Consider the following 25,861-nt stretch of genomic DNA (forward strand, 5'->3'; position numbering starts at 1 on the left):
CACCGTTTAATCTTTCAATAAGCTTTAAACTTTAAACGTTTTTTCTAAAGAGCTAAAAGCCTTTAAGGCTTTATCAGATCTTGACGTCCTGCGTTTGATAGCCATAGCCTCCTCCCACAAACATTTTGGCTATTCCTGACATGACTATGGTCATAGGCATTGAAATGGGGCAACCAGCAACACACTGCAATAGCCGTCGCATGTTTGCTTTCTAAAACCTTGAGTGTTGATAGCACTCATAACGACTCATTTGTTCTGGTGTAAATTGTGCCAAGATAGCCTGCATCTTCTCAGGATCCACAGTCTGCGATTTCCCCAACTTGATGTCTGGATTCTCTTCCTTTTTCGTCCTTCTTCGTATATGTCGTTGCAGCAGTGCTCGCTGTTCTTCTTCTCGTTGTCTCAGCACACCCACTACGTTGTCATCGTCGGCTCTCTTTAGCTCTATTCCCTCTTCATCGTCAGCTTCCGTTTTAACTTGTTTCTTTCTTCAACTTTCTGCAGTCTTCATCACCTCCATATTCAGCGTCTTCTCGTCCGCCTTCATTAGCTACGGCTTTGTGGCCTTACCGGTCTTCGCTGATGATCCCCTCCCTTCAGTCTTTTTGTCCCAGCTTGCCATCGTCAACTTTGGCTTTGCCTTCTTCATCGTGATTGATTGACATGTTTGATCCCCCTCTTCTTCGACTATCTCCTTGTCACCTTCCTGTTTCGATGTCGTCCTTTGACTTCTGTATCAACAGCAGCATCACCAATTATTCGATCGTCGTCTTCTGTTCTCTGTTGTCGATGTCACCCCCTTTTTTTGTGTTTGTTGAAGCCGTTGTTTTTTATGATGTCATCGGCTTCGTCGACAGCCTCGTCACTCATCATCCTCAAGTCCTCGTCTGTAGTTTCTACTCTCCTCCATTGCATCTACAATTCGGTCCTTCTTCTCCACCTGATTGTCGTCTTTGTCTTCTACTCAGTCATCTTCACTCCCTTTTTTGTCGTCGTTGCTTCGTCTTCTTGTCCTTCTTCAGCTTCTCTATCTGCTTCATTCGTCATGCGTCATGCTTCCTTTGTCACCTTCAGCCAGCAAAGATCGGTTGTTAGTGCAACTTCTTGTTCTTCTTCTGTTGCGTCTTCAGATTCGTCACTTCCTTCGTTTCGTCATTGACTTAACTCTCTCGTAACTGCATCACTTTCATCCACGATCTGATGAGGCTTCGGCTTCTTTTTCATCGTCACTTCGTCATCTTCCAAGCGCTGTCATTTTCCGCGTGTTAGAATGCCATCCCTCTTCCATCATCAAGTCGCCATTTTCCTGTTATTACATGTTGCCATCTTGACCATCATCATCAAATTGAATTGAAATGCCGTCATTGCTGAATTAATAACGATCCCAATAAGTATATTTGTAGGCCGTCTATGCCTTCATTCCAATCTCTTAACCTTTTTACATTTGAGAGTTTAATTAGTTTCCATCGGCGCAATCGTTACCATCATGCCCATCATTAACGATAGCTGCCCTTCGTCTACAACAACCGCCAGTTCCTTCATGTTACACCCTTTATTTATTATCTGTCCTCTGGCATCTAGATCTTGAATACTGGAAGTGTTGTTTTTCCTTGTCACTTGGTTCACAACCCATTTCATCACTTGCTACACTCATAGCAGCCACATGCCTAGATTGAATGCACCCTATCTTGCCATAGCTTTGAAAATCCATCCTCAAATGCTGATCCAATTAGCTTGCTTGATGAAGAAGAACCTTACTCTTGCAATATGGACCTTTCAAGTCTTGCGTATCCTTGTATTCTTCATAAACTCCAATGCGGTTTTGACATTCTTGGAATCTTCAAAATGAATCTGTATTTTCATGCAATGTGCCCTAGCAGAAATATGCTATGAAAAAGAACTCCGTGCACAATCATACATGATTTGAGAAAACATGCAATTGATCGAATCCATGACATGCTACTACCATTCAAACAATGCTCACACAAAAAATATGGATGCATTGGAAGAATTGTGCCTAGCCTATCTAGATGTGCTAGTGCGTTATGCAAACAAAATTCCTTGTTAATTAAATCCTTATTCTCTCCTCTCAATGCTCTTCTAAAATATATGACATACTCCGCTCCACCCATCCATAATCTCACCAACACTCTAGAAAAGAAGGTCCTTAAGATGTTGACCAGATAAGAACAACCCATCTCACAATTGACGGCGTCCTTCACGACCCTCTAAACTCACCCAACCTCCTTACACACTCAACCAGAGGTTCCTAACTTTGTGATGAACATCCCAAATGGTGCGTGCAAGAAATGTGTGTGCTCAATGACACGTGCTCTCTCATGTGCTCGTGCATCTAAAATTTACTGCATATTGTTGTAGCGGACCTCATGCCGTGCTAGTGCTCAACGATGGTGCAAAACGTGCATAATCCCAACCCATGGCATGGAAGTATTTGATAAGAACAGGAGACGACCCCCAAGTGCAGTGCATCAACAAGTGCAACGTGAAGTGCTCGTGAACCCATTATCCCCGTGATGTGCAAGAGTCTCGACAAGAATACATACCTAGCTCCTTAATGTTCGGTAGCTAATAGCAAACTCTAGCATCAACCTGTCCAAAAAAAATACCAAGCTCGACCAAGGCTATTAAGTTTCACACTCAACAAATCAAATAAAATGACAGAAACAAATCCTAAACTAGACAAACACAAGAAATCCAACTACGAAACAACAAAACAAACTGTTATGCAAACAACTAAGCTAGCAGAAATCAAACCTAACTACAATTTGACTAGGGGTTTTCAATTTTCACAAAAACGCTTGATAGTGGCAGGTCTAGCGTGGCAGACAACTAGCACGCGGACGGTCCAGCGAGCGACCAACGCGGAAGTGTTGAGCGTTGGCAACAAGAGACGTAGGTCTAGTGGGGAACGATGACCGGGCGCACATGGGATGACAGTAGAGTGTATGCATGGGTGAAGACCCGTCCGATGCGACGGCGGGTCAATGACATCTGATGAGGGTTCGTACATGGAAGTGCAGTCTTGAAATCTGTGCAAATTTGGTTCGGAAAATTTGGGGCTTTTCCCTGATTTGAAGTTGTTTATGCTTGACAGTGACATTTGTGTTAGAAATTGCGAACATTGCGTATACTGACCTTAGTACATTGGGGGTTTTACCAAATTTGTCGGAATTTCACCCATTTGAGTAAAATTTCTTGACATTGGACTTGGAAAAATTGGGGCTTTTCATATATTGATGAAATTTTGCTCAGCTTGGTCAAAGTGGCTGACATTTACTCACTGTTGGACCTGGAAATTTGGGATTTTGTGCAGATTTCGGTAAATTTCTGTAGTAGTTGCCCGTGTGGTGGCTGGTTTATGTAAAAACAGCAGAGATTTATTTATGGTTGGGCAAGAACAAGAGTGTATTTGCTGGTTCAGCTTGTGCTTTTGCAGCTTAGTGCATTTACTCTTGTGTTTGTGATAAAATGGCTGCAACTTCTTCCAATTCTGACTTCAAGAGTTTGATGGAAATCAAAGGGTTTGATGGTCAGGGCTTTGACCTTTGGAAAGAAGGTATGCAGGGCATATTGTTCTTAAAGGATTGTAAGGATGCTTTGCAAGAAGATAAACCCGCACAAATGTTTGATGCAGACTGGGCCAGAGTCAACAAAAAGGCTGTGGCTTATATAAAGATGGGTGTCATTGATGACATTTTGACAGACATAAAGGGCTTAGATACTGGTTATGCAATATGGGAGAAGTTGAAAACTACCTATGAGATCACCACACCTGTTAATTAGGTGCATTCAATGCACAAGTTGGTGAATATGCGAGTGCATGAGTTGAAGTCTGCAGTTGAGCACTTGAGTGCATTTATTGGTATTTTAAATCAGCTTAAGGATGCTAATTTGGATTTGATGATAAGTTGAGGGCGATCTTTCCGATCATGACATTGCTTGATTCTTGGGAGACCTTGGTGGTTTCTCTTAGTAATAACCCCAATCTCTCACATAATGGGGTAAGGGGTTGAATCTTGAATGAAGAAATTAGACGTAAGTCTAGTGGAGAAGGCAGTAACTCAGCTTACAATGCTAGAGGTAGGGCTGAAAAGAAAAATGCAAATGCTTGACAGAGAAACAGAAGCAAGAGCAAAGGAAAGGAAAAGAGTGATATTACTTGCTATTAGTGTGGCTGGAAGGGCCACAAGAAGCTTGATTGTAGGTACTATGAGAAGGAACAAGAGAGAAAGAAGAATACAGGAGACAGAAAGAAGAAAGAGGATAAGACAGATGTATTTGAGGTAGTCAAAGGCAAGGAAAAGGCCAATGTGGCCTCCAGTGTAGTCATAGAGAAGCTCTCGGATACAGAGGCTGATGTATTATGTGCAGTAGATTATGATGCCCTTGTATGTCACATGTAGGATATGCAGATTACCAAGGTTGATGTGATTGATGCACTTTTGTCAATTGATGATGGTGTCACTCAGACTTGGATTGTAGACTCTGGTGCCTCTTTCCATGTAACTCCTTGCTTGGAGTGTTTTGCTATGTTCAATGAAGGTAGTTATGGAAAAGTGTATCTTGGAAATAACCATGCTTGCAGCATTGATGGGATAGGCAGTGTACACTTGTCTTTAGATGATGGGCAAGAGCTTGTGTTAAAAGATATCAGATATGTGCGTGGCATCAAGAAGTGTTTACTATCTTTTGGTCAGCTTGACTTGCATGGTTACACTACACTGTTTGGTGGTGGTTTGTGGAAATTGAAAAAGGGTTTCATATGCTAATTGCAAAAGGAACCAGGAAGGACACTTTGTATTGTTTACACTGTAAAGCTTTGAATGGCAAGTTTCTTGCTGTTGCTGAAATTGACTGTCATTTGGAGTTGCGACATAAGAGATTAGGCCATATGAGCCAGAAAGGACTTGATGTCCTTACCTCTTTGAAGAGGGTTGATGGAAAAGGCTCTAAACTTGACTTTTGTAATGTCTGTCACTTTGGAAAGCAAATAAAAGATTCCTTTTACTCTGGTGTCTCATGTAAGTCCAATGTATGTAGCATGCTTGTGAAATCGTTGGGTGGTGCTGCATATTTTGTTTCTTTTATTGATGATTGTTCTAGAAAGATTTGGGTTTATCTATTGAAAAAGAAAAGTAAAGTGTTTGCTATTTTTAAAACTTTTCATGCATTTGTGACTACTTAGACAGGTAGAAAGCTGAAATGCTTGAGAATTGATAATGGGGGTGAGTTTACATCTATTGAGTTTAAGTCCTTTTGTGACTTGCATAGAATCAAGAGGGAGCTTACAGCGCCTTACAACCCTTCTTCAAATGGGGTGGTTGAAAGATACAATAGGACTTTGTGTGAAAGAGTGCAGTGCATGCTGTCCACTGCTAATCTCCCTCATGAATTTTGGGGAGAGGCACTTAAAACCGCGGTTCACATTTGTAACCGCTCTTCAAATAGGTCCTTAAATAATGGCATCCTTGAGGAGGTTTGGTCTGGCGAATCGGCCTCATATGACCATTCACGGATATTGGGTTGTGATGCTTTTGTGCATGTTAGAGATGAATTGAGGAATAAACCTGACCCGAAATCCACCAAAGGCATTTTCATGGGCTATGGTGATGAGGGTGAATTTGGCTATAGAGTGTGGTTACCACAGTCCAAGAAAATTGTTCGTAGCTGTAATGTTGTGTTTAATGAGGCAAAGTTGCCGAAAAGTACTTTAGCCTTTGATGAAGACATGAAAAAGGTCAAATTTCAGAATTTGCAGCCACCTATTACTTCAAATGATGAGCCTCATGATGCTGTACCACAGGTTGAAACTGATGATCAGCTAGTTATTTTTGACCTAGATGATGATGAACAGCAAATAGAAGCACAAGGAGGTCATGGACAGCAAGATAGACTTGCTGATTATGAAAATGCAGGTGTTGGGAATGAAAATGAAGGTGCTGTACAGCATGAATAGCATATTGAAAATGGCTTACAGCAACCAATAAATGCTGAAAATCACATACCTCCAGATGTAGACCCAATTCTTGAGAATGTAGATCATTGGGTACGCAGGTCTACATGCTTAAGAAGGCAATCACATAGGTATGACCCTCTTTGCACTATGTGATGCTTACAAATGAGGGTGAGGCTTGAGCCCCTTACATATAAAGAGGCCAAGTCGTACAAAGCAGTAAGTGGGAGCTAGCTATGTAGGAAGAGATTAAATCTCTGTATGCTAATGGTACTCGAGATCTTGTGTCGTTGCCCAAAGGAAGAAAGTCTCTTCCAAACAAATGGGTTTACAAAGTAAAGATAGTTGATGGGAAACCCAAGTACAAGGCAAGACTGGTTGCCAAAGGGTATGCACAGAAGGAAGGAATTGACTTCCAAGAGGTATTCTCACCTGTTGTGAAGATGACCACTCTACATGTGCTTTTTGCTCTTATTGTTGTATTGGACTTAGAGCTGTACCAAATGGATGTGAAAACAACTTTTGTGCATGCAGACATTGATGAGGAAATCTACATGAAACAACTCAAGGGTTTTGCAGTTCCTCGAAAACAACAATTGGTGTGTAAACTAAAACGCAGCTTATATGGGCTGAAGCAAGCACCACTGCAGTGGTACAAAAAGTTTGACACTTTTATGCTCTCTCATGGGTTTACACGTAGCCATGTAGATCATTGTTTGTACATGAAAAAGGATACAGATGGCATTCCCATCATACTTGTTTTGATATGTGGATGATATCTTGCTAGCTGGGAAAAGAAAGACTAGCTTGGATGCTCTCAAAGATCAGCTGAAATCGGGAATGCAGAGCATATATTGGGCATGAGGATTCGCAGGGATAGAATGCAGAAATTACTATTCTTATCTCAAGAGAAGTACATTGAAAAGGTACTGGACATTTATAACATGGCTGAAACTAAGCCTCTTGGGGTGCCCTTATCTCCATATCTTAAGCTTAGTAAAGCCAACAATCCAAAAGATGACATGGAAGCCAATGCTATGAAGGGAGTCCCTTATGCATTAGCTTGTGGCTCTCTTATGTATGCTATGGTTGCTACTCGTCCAGACATTGCTCATGGAGTGGAAGTTGTCAGCAAGTTTATGTTAAATCCTAGTAAAACACATTGGGAGGTTGTCAAGTGTATTCTTCGATATCTAAAGGGTACACAAGGAAATTGTATTTGCTATGGGCAGGGTGCACTTAGTCTGTAGGGTTATTGTGATGCAGACATGGCAGGTGACTTGGACACTCGTAGGTCCACTAGCGGGTATGTCTTTATAGTTGCTGGTGGGGCCATTTCTTGATGCTCAAGTTTGTAGAACATCATAGCACTAAGTACTATTGAAGCTGAATACATATAAGCTACTGAAGCTTCTAAGGAAGCTATATGATTGAGTAGACTTGCAAAGGATCTCGGCATGTTTATGAGTACTCTAGTGTTGGGATATGATAACCAGAGTGCTGTGTATCTGGCTAAGAATACCATGTATCATTCACACACAAAGCATATAGATGTGTGATATCACTTTATCAGACAGATTCTGGAAGATGGTCTAATCACATTGATCAAGATCAAAATATAAGACAACCCTGCATATGTTCACTAAAAGTGTAAGCAAGGTTTAGCATGAGCATTGCATATGACTAGTGGGAGTTGGTTAAAGGTTCACTTCGGACCTTTAGGTGGGAGGTTTTTGGGGATGTAAAGGTCCTTTATTCATCTCCGTGTATGTACACATGTATTATTTAGTTGTACATGTGCATGCACCCTTACGTGTCCTAAGTATAAATACATTTTATTCTTTGTATACCAACACATTGTTGGTACACCCAAATCATATCGTACTCTCTCTCTCTCTCTCTCTCTGTCACTCTCACTCACCTGCTCACTCCTTCAATTGTAGCACACTTTGTAAAGGTTTTTTATTCACCTCTGTGTATGTACATGTGTATTATTTAGTTGTACATGTGAATGCACCCTTACATGCCCTAAGTATAAATACATTTTATTCTTTGTGTATCAACATTGTTGGTACATCCAAATCATATTGTACTCTCTCTCTCTGTTGCTCTCACTCACCTGCTCACTCCTCCAGTTGCAGGGGACACTCAACAACTAGTTCAAGAGGGAGTAGCTGAGATGGCATATTAAGACTCTGGTTACTTGCTACTTTTATTGGTGGCATATTAAGACTATGGTTAAGTCTTATGTGCATGAGTGCTCATAGTGTTAGCTTAATAAAGTTGAACGGCATATACAGGCGGGGATGTTACATCCTTTGCAAATTCTTGATAGAAAATGGAGTAGTATTTCTATGGATTTTTTAGTAGGATTTTCCCGTACAAACCAAGGTCATGGCATAATTTAGGTTGTGGTCAATTGATTGATGAAAATGACTTGATTCATTCCTATGAAGATGATAGTGGAAAGCCACGCATTGGCTGGTCTCTTTGTCGAACATGTTTATATACTTTATGGTTTACTTGACGAAAAAGTCAGTGACATGGATCCTAAGTTCACTTGCCAATTCTGGCAAATGGTTTTCCAAAGACTGAAAATTGGATTGCCCATGTTGTCCGCGGAGCATCTTGAAATCGATGGACTGATTGAAATGCCAAATCAAACTATGGAGGATATATTGCATGTATATGTCTTATAGGCAATCTAATTGGGAGCGTTATCTTTCTCAGATTGAGTTCACTTGTAACAGTACTAAGCATTCAACTATTGGTTATAGCTCATTTATGCTTATGTATCATTATGAGCTGAAACCACCAATTGCCATAGAGCTTAAGGGGTTGAAAATGGAGTCTATGATTGACTTTTTGTACAATATATAGGAGATGTTGATTGATGATTACTAGGGAAACCATTAAAATGGCCCAAGATCATGCCATGTTCTATGCTAACCAACATCGCACTCCTCAAGAGCTCTAGGAGGGAAGGTAGGTTTACCTTAAAAGTCTTAAAGGACTTTGATTCAATGACTACCGATTGGTGCTATAAATTGTCTTCGAGATAGCATGGTTCTTTCCAGATCGCTCATTACACTCTTTGCATCCATTCTAAGATTTCCTTTTGCACTACACTTGAAACTAGCCTTCCTTCTTAGATAGGGTGGTAAATGACTTGATTAATCACTAATTATTACAATCATAAATTCACATAAATTGAAGTGCACACTTTACTAGTGTAATCTTGGACAATGGACAACATGTTTGCCTTGAAACTTCTGCCCCTTGCGGTATTTCTTTAGCTTTTATGCAAATAGATAGAGTACAACTGAGATTTTTTAATCTCCTTTGCTAATCCAAGTGCCTCTTGTTGTCAAAACTGACCAGTACGCGTTCAAGCCAATTCGGCTCTTGGTTTGCTTGGGGATTGGCTTTCATCTTGCTCTTGGAAAGACAAATTAAGCCCCAAATTTGATATGAGTTGACTGGCCTCTTGAATCTCCTTGAAATTCTTTAATTGAATTCAAGTCCTTGGCTCTCAATTTTGAGCATGCATCTCGAGGTGGTTGTCAAATCCTAATTTTGGTTGTAAATTAGGATTTACAATATAGATTTTTCTATATCTCTATCTTTGATAGCTCGAATGGTTGGATTTGGTTGAGATAACTTAAGAGATGGCTATAGGACGAGAGACTATGCTGTAGAGAGAGAAAGTTTTGAGTTTCATTGCTAGAAAGGTTGAATAACTGCTTTTGCTGCCCTGCTCAAACAGCCATGGAAGCTGTCACTTACAGCTTATGATCACTAGAAATGTTGCTGCCTCTCCTATATGTTATCACTTGCACTAGAAGGACCTTGGGTTGTTGTCACCTGTATTTAGAGAGCTCCAAATCGTTATCACTTGCTTTAGGACTGGTCCCTGGTGGCTGCAAATCACATCAGCAGCAACTCCTTGCTCTCTTACAGCTTCCTCCTCTCTAACAATGCCTGGAATAGACTTTCACTTGGCCCAAAAACGTTTTGCCCACTTGCATGGGTAAGTTTTACGAAGTGATAGCCTTCTAACTCCATTTTCTAGCATTATCTAACTTATTTCACCAACCAATAATTCCACCAACCAATAATTAAATTGGCCAAGCCAATTTGTCTTCCTAGTATCCCCGAGTAGTTATTAGCCCTTAGATCAGCATTAATTAATTAATTAATACTTACTCTCTAATGTCAACACTAACATTAGTGGCCAATAAATTAGTCTAGACCAAAATTTGACATCGAGTACCACCTAATAACTATTAGACATAACTTACTATAACTTTTGCCTTTGGTATGAATTAATATTTCGGGATACTGGGTCCCATATTGTCAAATAATTAACTTGCATCTCATATGTATAAGTCACATTTGTACATTTGATTTACTTTTAATCAAATGCTAAGCAAAGTAAAAAAATTTGACATCCTCGTGACATTACCCTAGGCACACTTTTCCACCTTATCATGTGTTTCATTGGCAAAGACCTGTTGATGGAATAATGTGATAGTGGTCTCATCCTTAGTTTTTCCTTCTTTAGTTTTCCGCTTCATTCTTTCGTACACATACACTTCTAGCACATCCTTCATTTAGCTTTTTTTGTTTTGTTTTGCTTTGAAGCATCTCACTTCTAACCTTTGTTTTGCAGATTCTGATCTCTTGCATGGTCTTTGTATTTTAGTGTAGGGCTAATATGCAGGTTTGTATTGGTCGTTCCTAGGTTGGAAACATGGGATGTGCATCGTGTCTTCATGGCTTCATCTTTCTAGGAGACCTACTCTTTTTCTAGCATGGAGTGGGGTGCTCTATCCTTATCTTGATCTATCATCATGGTTCTTGGCACTACACAAAGATTGACATCAGGCTCCTCTTTCATCTTTGGCCTTGACATCCAAGATTAAGAGAGGGTTTCTACCCTTCATTGGTATTCTATATGCTTTGGCACTTGTCTTTGACATCAGCCTCCTTTCCTTGTTGTATCACCCCTTTTCATTGCACGATTATCATCTTTGTATAAGGATACTCGGGCAAGTGAACAATTTCTTCACAAGGGATACTATCCAAGTGGCACGTGCTGCATATGCGTCTCATCATGTAGCACACTACTCTATGCATCTCATTGCGTAGAGCATACTCGGGCGGACTCTGAGTTGTCTCTATTGGCAGTTCTTCACTACTTTACCACTATCTCACCATACTTATTCACCCCTTTTCCTCATCATTGACACCCATGAGTGTTTGGGTTAGCTTGTTTGTTTTGTGATATGTTGAATCTAACAATCTCTTTTCATTCTCTCTATAAGGTATAGCTACTTGAAAGGTTGAAAACAATATCTATTCTTTATTAAAAGAAAAAAGAAGAAGAAGTTCAATGTGGTTCCATTTGCCTTTGCAGGTCTTGGTAGATCACTGGGCAACGGACGAGCACCCTTTGTCTGGTGCCTTGGTCTCTTTGGGGTTATGACTTGGACTTCCTTGGTAAGATAACAATCGCCTTTGTAGACTTGGTAGGCCATTAGGCAACTAGCGTGCATCCTTTGTGTGATACCCGAGCTACTTTGGGGTAAAAATGGACTTGAACTTTTCTTTGTTGAGTCCCTTTTTGGTTCTAGTTTTGGGCGTGAGAGGGGGTGCTGAGTGGTTCAAAAGATTTTTTGTGTCCCACATGCAAAACCTTAATTTGGGAGGATGCTTTTATATCTATAAATAGCCAAGTTGCTTACCATTCAACCCCATTCTTGTCTTGTAGATTTTGGCTATTAATCCTTTTCGACTAGTTGTCCAGCCCCTAGCAACTATTGCAACATAATCTATAGCTATCACCTAGCCTTCCATTGCTGTGGGTGATCAGCTGCTATCATCTTTAGGTGGTTACATCGCTGCATTATGAGTTCGAGCCCTAGAGATTGTTGCATTCTGGTTTTTAGTCTGCTACCATTCAATTTTCAGCATCAACGTGATTTGCATTTGTATCTACTATAGGTCTTTTTTGTGTCTTCAGCACTTTTCTTTATTATGCTTTGCTTCGACTGGTGGTTACTATTACTACACTTTGGATTTGTCTTCGGTGGATGACACACATACCTTAGTCCACTTCCATGAGAGCCACGTTGTTGCATAGTTTTGCCCTTGAGCATCTTATACATTCTTTTCTTTATTTACAATATTCATTCATTCACTTCAAAGTCTTATCTTTTCTCTGTTTGTGTTTTGCGTTAATTATGTTATTGTTTGCGTTATTGTGTTTTAGTTGTGTTTATATATTTTGTGTTTTCTTAGTGCAAACCTTAGTATACCTTCACATCTAGGGCAATTGAGTCCTAATTTATAGAACTCAAGGCCCTATTGTGCAAATTATTGTGTAAACACTACTCTTGGACTCTTGGCTTGTTGGCCAACACATCCCTATATCGGGACGGTGCGGGTTGGTGGTATGGGAAGCTAATCTTTGGGATGTGGTTGTGACTTAGAGTGTTGTTGGCTCCCAGGCTTGAGGGTGTATGCTCATATTGTTGAATCCTTAACATGTTTGCTCAAGGGTATGTGGAGCAAGAAAAAGCATGTTAGTGTGCTAGTTGTTTGAACTAGTGAGCTTAAATAATGTTTTCAAACATTGAAATAGCTGGTTACCATTGCATCAATGTTGTAGATTATTGATTCGAATAAACCTTTTGAGGTTATATAGATACAAATGGTAATGCTATGAGTGTTGTTGGTTATTAGGATGACTAACTTGTCGCATTTGAGAGCCATAAGCTCATTGATGTCTACACACGTTATACCATCCAAGAGAAGGAATTGTTGACAGTCGTCCATGTGCTTAAAATATAGTGTTATTATTTGTATGGTGCCTAGTTCATTATTTGGATTGACCACCATTCATTAGAATACATTTGTGATTTAGCCCGATCTCTGTTGCTGCAAAGCGAGATAAGTAGAGCTTATGCAAGAATTTGGCTTCGAGATTTGTTATCGAAAGGGTGTAACTAGAATGGTTACTATGCCCTTAGTTGTATTTTCAAAGTTAATGCCTTGTCCTTCTTTGAAATTTCGACTGATTCTATCTCTCTTTCAAAGAGCGTTGGCAAAATGGTCTTTACTTTGGTAAGATCTTGTACCCAGTTTAGGAGCGATCTAATAGCCTAGAAAGCTTTGGTGGTTTGGATGCCCGAAAGCTGGCTACTGAGAGAAAGATAGTAGAAAAATATTCCATTCATAATGGATTACTTTTTAGACAAGGCAAAGTGTGTGTGCTTGACGATGAGGATATTTGCAAGAAAATTTTATATGAGTGTTACAATGTGCTGAGCACTTGGGCCTTGGCCTTGGTTACTCGCTACTTTTATTAGCTGCGTATTAAGACTATGGTTTGAGTCTTATGTGCATGAGTGCTTATAGTGTTAGCTTAATAAAACCGAATGCCATAGACATGTAGAGATGCTACATCCTTTGCAAATTCCCAACCGAAAATGGAGTAGCATTTCTATGGATTTTGTGGTAGGATTTCCCTGTACGAGTTGAGGTTATGGTGCAATCTAGGTTGTAGTCGATTGATTGATGAACATGAGTCGATTCATTAGTATAAAGATGACAACAAAAGCCACAAGTTGGTTGGTCTCTTTATTGAATATCTTTACAAACTTTATGGTTTGCTTGATAATGTAGTTAGTGACCTGGATTCTAAGTTCACTTACCATTTTTGGCAAATGGCTTTTCAAAAATTGCAACCTAGCTTGTCCATGTTGTCCTTGAAGCATCTTGAAACTGATGGATAGACCGAGATGACAAATCAAACTATGGAGGAGATGCTGTATGCATGTCTCCTATAGATAGTCTAATTGGGAGCATTGTCTTCCTCAGAATGAGTTTACTTATTACAATGCTAAGCATTTGGCTATCGATTATAGCCTTACTCATATATGGTTACGAGCTGAAACTGTTGATTTCCGTTAAGCTTAAGGGGGGTGAAAATGCAATCTGTGGTCAACTTTTTGCACAATATGTAGGAGATGTTAATGGTTGCAAGGAAATGTAGTAAAATGGCCCAAGATCATACCACGTTTTATGCTAACCAACATCGTACTCCTGAGAACTCCAGGAGGGTAGGTGGGTTTACTTGAAAGTCTCAAAGCACTTTGATTCCATGACTACACGACTATAAAATATCTTTGAATATTGTGGTCCTTTCTTGATTATCAAAAAGATAAGTAGCGCATCTTACGAGCTTGATTTACCTTTGGAAATCCAAGTTTACCTTGTGTTCCATGTTAGTCGTTTGAAAGATTGATTGGAACAAGATGAAGTGATTGTTTTGATTGAGGAGGTCCTTCGACTTGAGGATATTACTTGATATATTCCACTTGAACTTGAATTGGTTCTCGACCTTAGGACTAAACGATCTTGTTAGACCGTTTATCCCGACTATTTTGTAAGTTGAAAAACCACTTGGAGGTGGAGGCTACTTGTTTGTTGAAGAGTCCGTTTTTTCCACTTCATCCTTGAGAATATTGTTGAGGATATCAATCATTCATAATGGGAAAAGTGTTATATCCTTGGACACTGAGATGGGCACTATTAGCATTGGTCACAGTGATCATGAAGTGACTTTGTGGAAATGCACTAAGTTAGGACATTTTGGAGTTAGGGTAGCTAAGTCCTATTTATAGAACTCAAGGCCCTATTATGCACATTATTATGTGATCACCACTTAAACTCTTGGCTCATTGGATTTACACTAAGGACACTTTGAGGCTAGGGTAGTTGAGTCCTTGTCACCAGGTGGTGATACTTTTTACAGTTGCTTTTCTTATTTACTTATATAAATATTTTATTTTTCTTTTCTTTTGTTGCTGTTGCTTTTTACACCCAGAGTTCTCTTGGAATAAGCGAGATCTTTGCATGGCCAGAAGAGACAGCCATTGGGACAAATTGGACTAATGGTTTGTCTAAGCCTTAGGACCGGTTCCATATTGAATGGGCACTGAAGAATAGAGTGTTAGTGGTTTGGGACTGTGTGCTTAGCCACTGGAGATGGTGCAGGACAATGAGCCTGGCCAACATAGAAAATGCACATGTGAGAATGCTCACGGAATAAAAGTCACTGTAACTGAGCCACATTACACTTTTGATGTGGTCGCAATGATAAAAGTTTCACAAAACAACTTGAGGAATGCAGGGTTACCATCCCTAAAATTTAGGGAGCTACTATTTTTGGACCCCAGAATCTGTTCGTGTCATTGTCTTTGTTTTTATACGAGGATTAATTCTCTGGTCTGTGTCGAGGTCAAATTTTGCACCGATCATGGAGAATTTTAGATCAAAAGGTTTAAACGGGAAAATTGTTACATGTATGCCATGTGGCACAAATTCCCAAAAGAGAGAGAGAGAGCATAAGGAAAAAACGTAATAGGCATAAGGGGCAGATGGGTGAATGAAGTTTGGAGGAGCTGAGGGCAGATTGCTGCAAGAAAACCAGCCATGGAGAGTACTTCTACGTCTCTGACTCAAGCACGAAGGTAGAGCTTGCTCCCTTTGATCACCTCTCTCTCTATTCTCAGAAGAAATGCTTTGCATGATGGATTGATTCTATTGAAGGTACAATTCTGTGTTTTTTTCTGCACACGCTGAATCGTAAGAATAGCGAACTCTGTTCATGCTGAATAAGAACGGTGAACTGTGTACGTGCTGAACAATAAGAACTGTGCACATGCTGGACAGTAAGAACAATGAATTCTGCACATGCTGGATAGTAAGGGTTGTTGATCTGGACATGTTGTACTGTTCCTATGCAGCTGGGATTTACTTAGAAGAGATGAAAACCAACTGTTCAGAGGTTATGTATTTTGGAACATTACCATTTTTGTAATTTTCTATCTTTTAATTGATAAAGAAATACCAAGAGGGGCACCGGTCTTCGGAGCCAATCTAATGTTAAGCGAGGGAGAGAGGTCTTTGTTTATGTGTGTGTATGTAAAGTCCAGGTGTTAATTTAAGGAACTACCGCTTTATGTGAGTCAGAGACTGGTTGCATGGTCCCATCCTCCGGATTTGAATTCTTTTCTGTAAGAATTTAAGCTCGGACACTTTTGGGTGAAAAGGCCATACACACTGGTTTTACAGAGATTACGAGACTAGAGAGATTGCAAACATGGATAGAGGCAAAGGAAAACTCCCCCATGAAGAAGAGAGTTCTTCTTCTGTTCATAGACACTGAAGAGAGAGTATTGGTGCACAGGTGTCAGCACCTTCTAGAACCGAGATTGAACCACATGATGGGGAGCAAGAACAAGAGGACTTGTTTATGGCACAACTCCTCAATATGGTTGGCTCTTTTCAATAGCTGGTAAAGAATCATCGGATGCAAAAATTTTTGAAGTCACATAACGAGGATTCTCAGGCTGAGTTATCACATCATACCATGAAGCGCTCAAAAAGGCAAACCTCTAATGTGCGTGAGCATGTGGAAAAGACACCAAACATGGAGATAGGTCCAGTGCAACAAGAAGCACAAGTATAGGATCAGGGAGTGAATGGTCAAGGCAGTTATGCACAAGTGGCACAACAGACTATTCCTCCTCAGTTTGCTACTTATCTTGGTTACTTTGGTGGTGGGTCAGTTTTTCAAGAAATGGCTCGATTACCCACAGGTTATTAGGGACACTTGCCTAGAGGGCCACCAGGAATAATGCCTATTGAGGCAGTGAACCCACTTTATTCTAATATTGGTCTACAGCCCGGTTATCAGACTCTGCAGAGTCCTTATTTGATGCCTGGAGTACAAAATTCAGCCGCTGGTTTTTCTCAGCCTAGTGGGCATATGGCAGCTAAGACAGGTGAAATGAATGCTGATAATGCACCTAAGGGACTCCCCTTTTTACAACCACTTGTCTATGACATCATGACACCAAAAAGTGCAAAGCCTAAAGACTATAAAGCGGGTGGTCAGGCAATAAGGTTTGAAACCTTCAGTGGTATGTAAGATAAACTGAAAGCTTTGACATTTATACAACAGTTTGATGCAGCTTACACAGGAGGGAATTTTACTGAGACTTCAAAGGTATGGAAGACTACAACTTTTTTGAAAGGTAATATTATGCAGTGGTGGAACATATTGTTGATGCAAGGATATGCATATGCCACTTGAGTTCATTTCAAACAATTGTTTGCAGCCTCATGGTTAACTAACACATTTGAAGTAGATGTCATGACTGCATGGCATAAATTGGATGTGGCAAATTGTACGGATTTAGAAGAGTACAATAAGAAATTTTGGGAAGCACTTTTGCCCGTGAGTTCTTACAGGACAGTGCCCCTGTCAAAACAAATTGAAAAGTACTGTTGCGGTTTGCCCAAAACCATCAGGGATTATTGTACCAAGACTAGGGTTACAAACATGGTAGAGTTAATTGAAAATGCTGGTGTGGCAAATGCATTGTTGAAAGGAAAAGCTGACAGCTTTAAAGGCACTGAAAAGAAGGATTCTTAGTTTAAGCAGGATCTTGGCAAGAAGAAGAAGCAATTTCCAGAAAGGACCAGTTTTACAAAGAAGTCTTTTTGGAAGAAAAGATTTCAGCAGCAACCTCAGACTTCTTTTAAACAGGGTAAAGGACAAAAGAGGCCACTTTTTGGCAAATCATTTGAAGAAAGAAAGGCTTTAATGATGGCTGGAAAATACTTTATTTGTGAACAGAAAGGCCATATTGCTTCTAAGTGCCCACAACAATTTTCTAAAGATGTGGAGGATAACGATGTGCCAAGTAAAAAGAAGCCCAGTATTGGCTTAGTGCCTGATATGGTGGGAGATCAATCAGTTGATGATGCTAGAGAATTGTGCAGAGTTTGGGGAAAGATCAGAGATTCACAGTGCTTATTTTCTTTGATCGTGGAGCTCGTGCAAACTTTATCTCACCAGCATTGGCAACTAAATTGGGTATACGTCTGGAGGAAATGGGACCAGTTGGACAGGCTGATTTAGCATGCCCAGGACATACTGAACCTGTCACCCCCATTCTTGGCAAACTTCGCATGCATATTCAAAGCTATGTGGACACAGACGAGTTCCATATTATGCCTCTAGAGAGCTGTGATGTTCTGTTGGGTATCCCATGGTGCCACAAGAAGCATGCTATCTTGGATACTTACAATAGAATGATTACTCTTGTACATAAGAGCAAGACTCATGTGTTAGATGTGAAGCTTAAAGGAGAGTCTATCCTAGTTGTTTCTGCTTCTGTAATTACTTCTGTAATGAAAAATCATATTTCTGCGTACTTGGTTTTTGCAAAGCAAGTTAATGAAGTTGACAGTAATGTGTCTGTACTAGATGAAAGTAGAAGGGCTTTCTTGGATAAATCGGTGATTGTTTCTCAGATTCGTTACCAGGAGAGTTACCCCGTGAGAGGCCTAAAGATCATACCATAGATCTTATTCCAGGGACTAGTCCGCCCAATAGGCCACCGTACAGGGTCAATGCAGCGCAACAGAAAGAGATTATGACACAGGTTAATGAGCTTTTAGAGAAAGGACTAATTCAGCTCAGTAGTTCTCTGTTTTGTTCACCTGTGTTGCTAGTTTAGAAAAAGGATGGTTCTTGGCGAATGTGTATTGACTACAGAGCCTTGAATAAGAACACAATCAAGAATAGGTTTCCGATTACGAGGATAGATGACATTCTTGATCGATTACAGGGAGCAGGAATGTTTAGCAGGATAAATTTAAAAAGTGGATACCATCAGATCAGAATCAGGCCAGAGGATATCCATAAGACTGCTTTTAGAACGACATTTGGTCTCTATGAATTTTTAGTCAGGATTGACCAATGCTCCTGCTACGTTTAACAAGATGATGGATAGAATTTTCCGCCCTTATCGAAGTTTTGTTGGCACATTCTTTGATGATATGATTATCTTTTCAAAGAATGAAGAGGAGCATAAAAAACACCTAGTTGCAGTCTTTAATGAGCTTAAGCGTAACAGATTGCTCATTAATGGTAAGAAAAGTGAATTCTTTTTGGAAGAGATTCACTTCCTTGGGCACATAGTTTCTAAAGATGGTGTGAAGATGGATCTTGCAAAGATAGAAGCAATTGTCTCTTGGCCAGACTTGAAAACTGTTCATGATGTTCGTAGTTTTCTTGGCCTATGCTTTTACTACAGAAGATTTGTAAGACACTTTGCAGAGATTGCTTCTCCTTTACATACGCTTGAAAAGAAGGATGTCAAATGGCAATGGACTAACAAAGAGAAATCAACATTTAGATGTTTGAAGGAGAAAATGACTATAGATCCAGTACTTATTTTGCCAGATCTGTCTATAAGCCATTTGTAGTGCAGTGTGATGCATGGGGAAACAACATTGGTGCTGTATTAATGCAGAATAGCCGAGTTGTGGCATATGAGAGTAGAGTACTTTCTGTCGTTGAAAGGACTTACCAAATTTATGAGAAAGAATTATTGGCTGTGATCCATGCACTCTCTAGTTGGAAGCACTATTTGCTTGGCGCTGATTTTGTAGTGCAAATGGATCATCAAACACTCAGATACTTTCTCACACATGCTAAATTGTCAGAGAAACACATGCGTTGGGCAAATTTCTTATCTATGTTTCATTTTCAGATAGTGCATGTGGAAGGCAAGAAGAATGTTGTTGCAGATGCTTTATCTCGCAAACCACATGTGTCAGTTGTTTCAATTCCTTATCACCATGAATTGGATGATATGAAAGAGTAGTATGCTGATGATGAAGATTTCTCTGAAATCTATGAACAGTTGATCAATGGCCAACATCATGATCATTATGTGTTCAAAGAAGGCTTTATCATGATGCATGGAAGACTATGCGTTACAAATCAGCCAAGGCCTAAAGTTATATTAGAAAGTCATACTCCACCGTATGCAGGACATCGTGGTATTGATGCTACAGTCAAAGCGGTGGAGACTTTCTTCTATTGGCGAGCCTTGAGATCTAATATTGATGCATATGTCAGATCTTGCCTTGTATGTCAAAAGGTCAAATTTGATAGACAAAAGGCACTAGGGTTATTGCAACCACTGCCTATTCCAGAAGGGCCATGGGAAAGTATTGCCATGGATTTCATTTTTGATCTTCCAAGAACTTCTTCAGGGAATGATGGAATCTGGACTATCATTTGTAGATTCAGCAAACATGCACATTTCATTCCTGTAAGAAAAAAGGTTAAGTCAGAATACATTGTAAAGATATTTATGCAAAATATCTTCAAGTACCATGGAATGCCACGGTCAATTGTCAGTGATAGAGACCTAAGAATGACTAGCTTGTTTTGAAAAGCATTGTTTGAAAACATGGGCACTATGCTGAAATTTTCATCTTCTTTTCATCCACAAAGTGATGGATAGTTTGAAGAAGCAAATTCGACTGTTTTAGATTTACTGAAGTGTTATGTTTCAGATCATAATACTTCTTGGGAACACTACTTGCCATTGGTTGAGTATGCATATAATAATACAATGCACTCATCTATTGGCAAAGCATCTTTTGAGATTGTGGAAGGTGGAAAGAAATTGCCTTCCATTTTGCAAACAAAAGATAACATCTTTGAAGCAGATTGTTTTGTAAAAGATTGGGAAGAAGCATATAAAAAGGTCAAGTATGCCCTAGAAAAGTCACAAGCTAAACAGAAAAGAGCTGCTGATAGTCATCGTCGGGAGCTCTTGTTAAAAAAGGATGATTGGATCTTATTGCATTTTGAAAAGGCACGTTTGAGAAAACAGAAGGGCAAGGAGCGTTTGTTTCCAAAGTTGAGTATGCGTTATTATGGCCCTTTTCAAGTCTCAGAGAAGATCAACGACGTAGCATATAGGCTGAAATTGCCAAAGAATTGGAAAATTCATAATGCATTCCATGTGAGCCTATTGAGGCCTTTTATTGGTGAACTACTAGAAGATTTGGTTCAAGAGGAACAGCCTGAAGTAGAGGAATTAGATGAGATTCTAGTTCCTGAGCAGATCGTGGCACATAAGGATAGGAAAGTGAGAGGTAGAGTTATAAGAAGATTTTTGGTGAAGTTCAAGAACTATTCACCAATGGATGCCAAATGGATGGAAAAGGCTGAATTGGCAGATTCGCCTCAGTTATTGCAACTTTACCGAGAAGCTTTCTTACTGGAATCCACAGTGACTTAGAATGCTTTTTGAAGCAATGTACATTCTCTATCGTACAGTTGAATATTGTATCTCATTGAATAATGCATAATGTATGGCTTACATTTAGTATTAACATGTGTATCATTGAACGAAATCTCAGTGCTTTGAAGTTGTATTTGTTACACTTCAGTTGAATGAATATGCATGTTGTGACACTAATAGTTCGGGTATACGTGCTATCGCCCTGTTTTGCATCCGAAAACATGTATATTAGAAAGGCTCCTAATAATCATAGTTGGATACAGGATGTAATCCTCCATCTATGTGAGGCTTGAACTTGCGATGACACAAATGGTAGTGGGGAAGCTCCTACCATCGCCCCGTGTCATCTGTTAGTAAGTGATACATGCGATGACACTAATAATATGGAGAATCTTGTTATTGTCTTGTGTCATCCATTAGCATGTGTGGCATGCAATCGAGGTCGCTTGCTTCTTTCAAGAGGGGGGTATGTCACCAGGTGGTGATACTTTTTACAGTTGCTTTTTTTATTTACTTATATAAATATTTTATTTTATTTTTCTTTTGTTGTTGTTGCTTTTTATCCCCAGAGTTCTCTTGGAATAAGCGGGATCTTTGCATGGCTAGAAGAGGCAGCCATTGGGACAAATTGGACTAATGGTTTGTTTGAGCCTTAGGATAAATTCCATATTGAATGGGCACTGAAGAATAGAATGCTAGTGGTTTGGGACTGTGTGCTTAGCCATTGGAGATGGTGCAGGACAATGAGCCTGGCCAAGATAGAAGATGCACATGTGAGCATGCTCACGGAATAAAAGTCACTGTAACTGACCCACATTACACTTTTGATGTGGTCGCAATGATAAAAGTTGCACAGAACAACTTGAGAAATGCAGGGGTCACCATCCCTAAAATTTAAGGAGTTATTATTTTTGGATCCCAGAATCTGTTCGCGTCATTGTCTTCGGTTTTACACGAGGATTAATTCTCTAGTCTGTGCGGAGGTCAAATCTTGCATCGATCATGGAGAATTTTAGACCGGAAGGTTTAAATGGGAAAATTGTTACATGTATGCCATGTGGCACAAATTCCCAAAAGAGAGAGAGAGAGAGAGAGAGAGAGAGCATTTAAAAAAAACGTAATAGGCATAAGGGGCAGATGGGAGAATGAAGTTTGGAGGAGCTGAGAGCAGATTGCTACAAGAAAATCAGCCATGGAGAGTACTTCTACGTCTCTGACTCAAGCACGGAGGTAGAGCTTGCTCTCTCTGATCACCTCTCTCTCTATTCTCCGAAGAAATGCTTTGTATGATGGATTGATTCCATCGAAGGTACAATTCTGTGTTTTTTTCTGCACATGTTGAATCGTAAGAACAGATAACTCTGTTCATGCTGAATAAGAACAGTGAACTCCGCACATGTTGAATCGTAAGAATAGTGAACTCTGCTCATGCTGAATAAGAACAGTGAACTCTGCAGATGATGAACAGTAAGAACAGTGGGCTGGACAGCAAGAACAATGAATTCTGCACATGCTGGACAGTAAGAACAGTGAATTCTGCAGATGCTAGACAGTAAGGGATGTTGATCTGGACATGCTGTACTGTTCCTATGCAGCTGGGATTTACTTACAAGAGATGAAAACCAACTGTTCACAGGTTATGTATTTTGGAACATTACCATTTTTGTAATTTTCTACCGGTTGTAGTCCTATTTATAGAACTCAAGGTCCTATTGTGCACATTATTGTGTGATTACCACTTGCACTCTTGGCTTATTGGCCGACATATGCATACACTTGGATGGTGTGGGTTGGTGGTATGAGACGCTAACCTTGGGGATGTAGTTATGACATAGAGTGCTACTAGCTCCTAGGCTCAGGGTGAGCTCATTTGGCTCTATAGATGGGAGTTGAGTCTAATGTTCAGTCCCTTATATTTGTGAATGTTGCTTGTGTCGTATCTCATATATGTAGGTTGGATCCTCGGGGAACCTTTCACTGCGATTGCCCTCAAGATGGCTCAAGATATGAAATATGAGGAGATGGTTGCCATCTCATATGCAGGTTGGATCCTAGGGGATCTTTAACTGTGACCACCCGTAAGGTGGCTAGAGAGATGAAATATAAGGAGACGGTCGGCATCCTTTTGGATGATGAAAGGCGTAGCAAAGATGTCCACATAGCACCTGTATCCTTGTACACCAAGGATCAACCACCCAAGTGCTGATATTGCAAGTGTATTGGTCACACTATTGACTAGTCTGACAAGGAATAAGGCAAGCAATAGGATGAGCAACATGTCCAGTGTTGCTGCTAATATCTTATTTGACGACGACCCCAACAAACCACCTACTATCTATGATAAGGTGTTGAATGTATCTATTCAGCCATTGTACTTAAGACAATGAACCCTTTAAATATGCATTTTGAATTAAATAGTAAATAAATAAATGTGTTTGGAATTAGACATTGACCATGCTATTGCATGCATTAAGACCTTTGTAACACATCTATTTCTTGTGTAGGGTACTTTGCTAGGATTTGTATCCAAAAAGAACAATATTTTACTTTTTATGATTCTATTAGGAGTTATATTTTAGGGGGCATTTGTAACCATTTTACACATGGCCTCTAAGTTGGGTCCAAAACCTATGCCCATGAATTCGGCCATTGGTCACGTGTCCAGTGTCTCTAAGCCATGCTAGCTTTTGATTAGCCTTTGAGCCATGCATACACACCTTTGAGCCATTTTCTACTTTAGATCTTTGAGCTTCTTGGTAAACCATGTCATAACCATCCTCATGTTGCATCTCTCTCATTCGTATGTCTTCTTTCTAGAATCATTGTATGGGACTAGGCCTCGTTTCTCTTTGTTTTGTGTCACAGGCGCAGCCACCCACAACCCAAGGGAGGGGAGGTGGGTTAGTTTTATACACGCCCCCATGTGTGAACACACCTTAGGTGTGTAAGTTTGTGCATTGAAGGTGTGAACACCTTTTACACATCCCAACATTAAATAAGGGTCAAAGGTTTGGAGGAAACCCTAGGTTTATATAACGAGGCCCTAAGCATTGTACCTTCATCAACATCTATCACATCAATCTATCCAGCTTCTCTTTTAGATTGCTAAGGCTTTAAATCTTTGAACTAGATCGTAATAAGTTCAACTCCCCTTCCTTCAAGTGCTAGCAGTTGTGCACCAAATGTGGATAGCCGGCTTACCTTCATTGATAATTGGGATGTGTTTGGAAAGGATATGATGCATAGCTGAATATGTGTGTGTCGTTGTGTTTACACAATGTCAATTGGCTGCCACTAAGAATATAGATTGTGTGTTTGTTCCTATGTTAATTGATTTTGAGCATTCCAGTGTGTGTTCAAGATTCGCTGTGACAATCTAGTTGTATGAATTTCTCAATTGGACCCAATTTGATGACGGAGGGTTAAACCTGTGACTTATACTATGACTATTTTTGGGTTGCTTTGTACATTTCAGCTGACATCAGAGTTGATTGGAAAGGATGTTCAAATACTCAGAACATCAAGCAGGCCTTGCATGCTGCGATTTCATAGTACCCCCATTAGAATGGTGAAGACATTACTTGTAAGCCTGCCATCCCTTGTTGGCATGTTCAGTGAGTCACAAACTTTGGTCATTCCTTTAATGGAGTTTGAGGAGCAGGCAATTCCAACTTGTACTGTGAAGATTCTGTTACAACCTAAAGCAGGCATGCCACATGGTCAAGGAATTCCTGAGCTATACTCTGCTGAAATCCGAATTGAGTCACATCTTCCTTGGTTGAAGGATGTAATGCGCAGATGGAAGTGGACTTTTTACATATGGACTGGGTTTGTGGTTTACATTTTTGAGGTCATTCTGCTTTTATGTTGCTGCAGACAGGCTCTTATGCCTAAAACATGGGTAAGTCGGTCTGAGCAAGCTAGCAATCAAAATACTGGAGGAGAAAACTCGTCCTCAGAAGATGTAAGTGAAGGAATAACTGAAGAAAATAAGCTGCAAAATTGTTACAGTGAAAGGATGCAAATTCCATGGAATGAAAGGATACCGAAAGCCATGCCATACATTCCAGATGCTGGGTGCACTAGCACAGAAGGCCCATATAGCAGTAGGACACACTGAATACAATCTTTTAGAAAGCATTCTGCTGAGTGGGGCTTTCCATGGGAACAAAATTTCACACGATTAGTTTCAGATTTTTGAATAATACATCCTCAGAGCATTAGGACCAATGAAGGGTTTGTCAAGGTGGTTGTGCAGGGATGGTGTCACAAAGGGTAAAGTGATGTTGCTGGGTTGCAGAAGCGCTCCAAGGAGATGAGCAGATGTTAAAGTTTCATCAATCTCTACAGGGTTTCACAACATCATCTTCTGCATCCTTTCTAGATTCCTCCACAATGTGGAATCAAGAGTATCACCAGCTGTTTAATTTCATTTTGTTATTTTTTGAGAATAATATATTTATTTACTGTTACATGTGCAGCTGGTGTTGGTTGTTGTTTATACATTGTTTCAGTTAATGAGGAAGTTAGAAAATGAGAGCAGTACCAGCTGCCAGAACTATTAATTTGAAGTCACTAATCGTGTGAGGCTTTGTGTCTGGACTTTCGAACCACATATGGTCTGGCATTATAGCTGACCAGACTGGTTGTTCACTCAACCATTGTATTATGCTGTACTTAGCAGCCCCTTACAGGGCCT

General features: G+C 40.0%; 1 protein-coding gene across 1 annotated transcript in view; it reads left to right on the forward strand.

The window, feature by feature from the left end:
- The window catches only part of LOC148032813 (seipin-1-like), a 71,735-nt gene extending 46,101 nt beyond the window's left edge, over positions 1-25,634 (forward strand). The window contains exon 2 of the mRNA XM_087683488.1: positions 24,638-25,634. Within this exon, the coding sequence (XP_087539614.1) occupies positions 24,638-25,282 (645 nt within the window). The 3' untranslated portion in view covers positions 25,283-25,634. The remainder of the gene's footprint in view (positions 1-24,637) is intronic.
- Positions 25,635-25,861: the final 227 nt, after the last annotated feature.

Source organism: Lygodium microphyllum, chromosome 8, assembly GCF_053477565.2.
Source record: "Lygodium microphyllum isolate KBCC chromosome 8, Lygodium_microphyllum_v1.1.10, whole genome shotgun sequence".
Taxonomy (NCBI): Eukaryota; Viridiplantae; Streptophyta; class Polypodiopsida; order Schizaeales; family Lygodiaceae; genus Lygodium; species Lygodium microphyllum.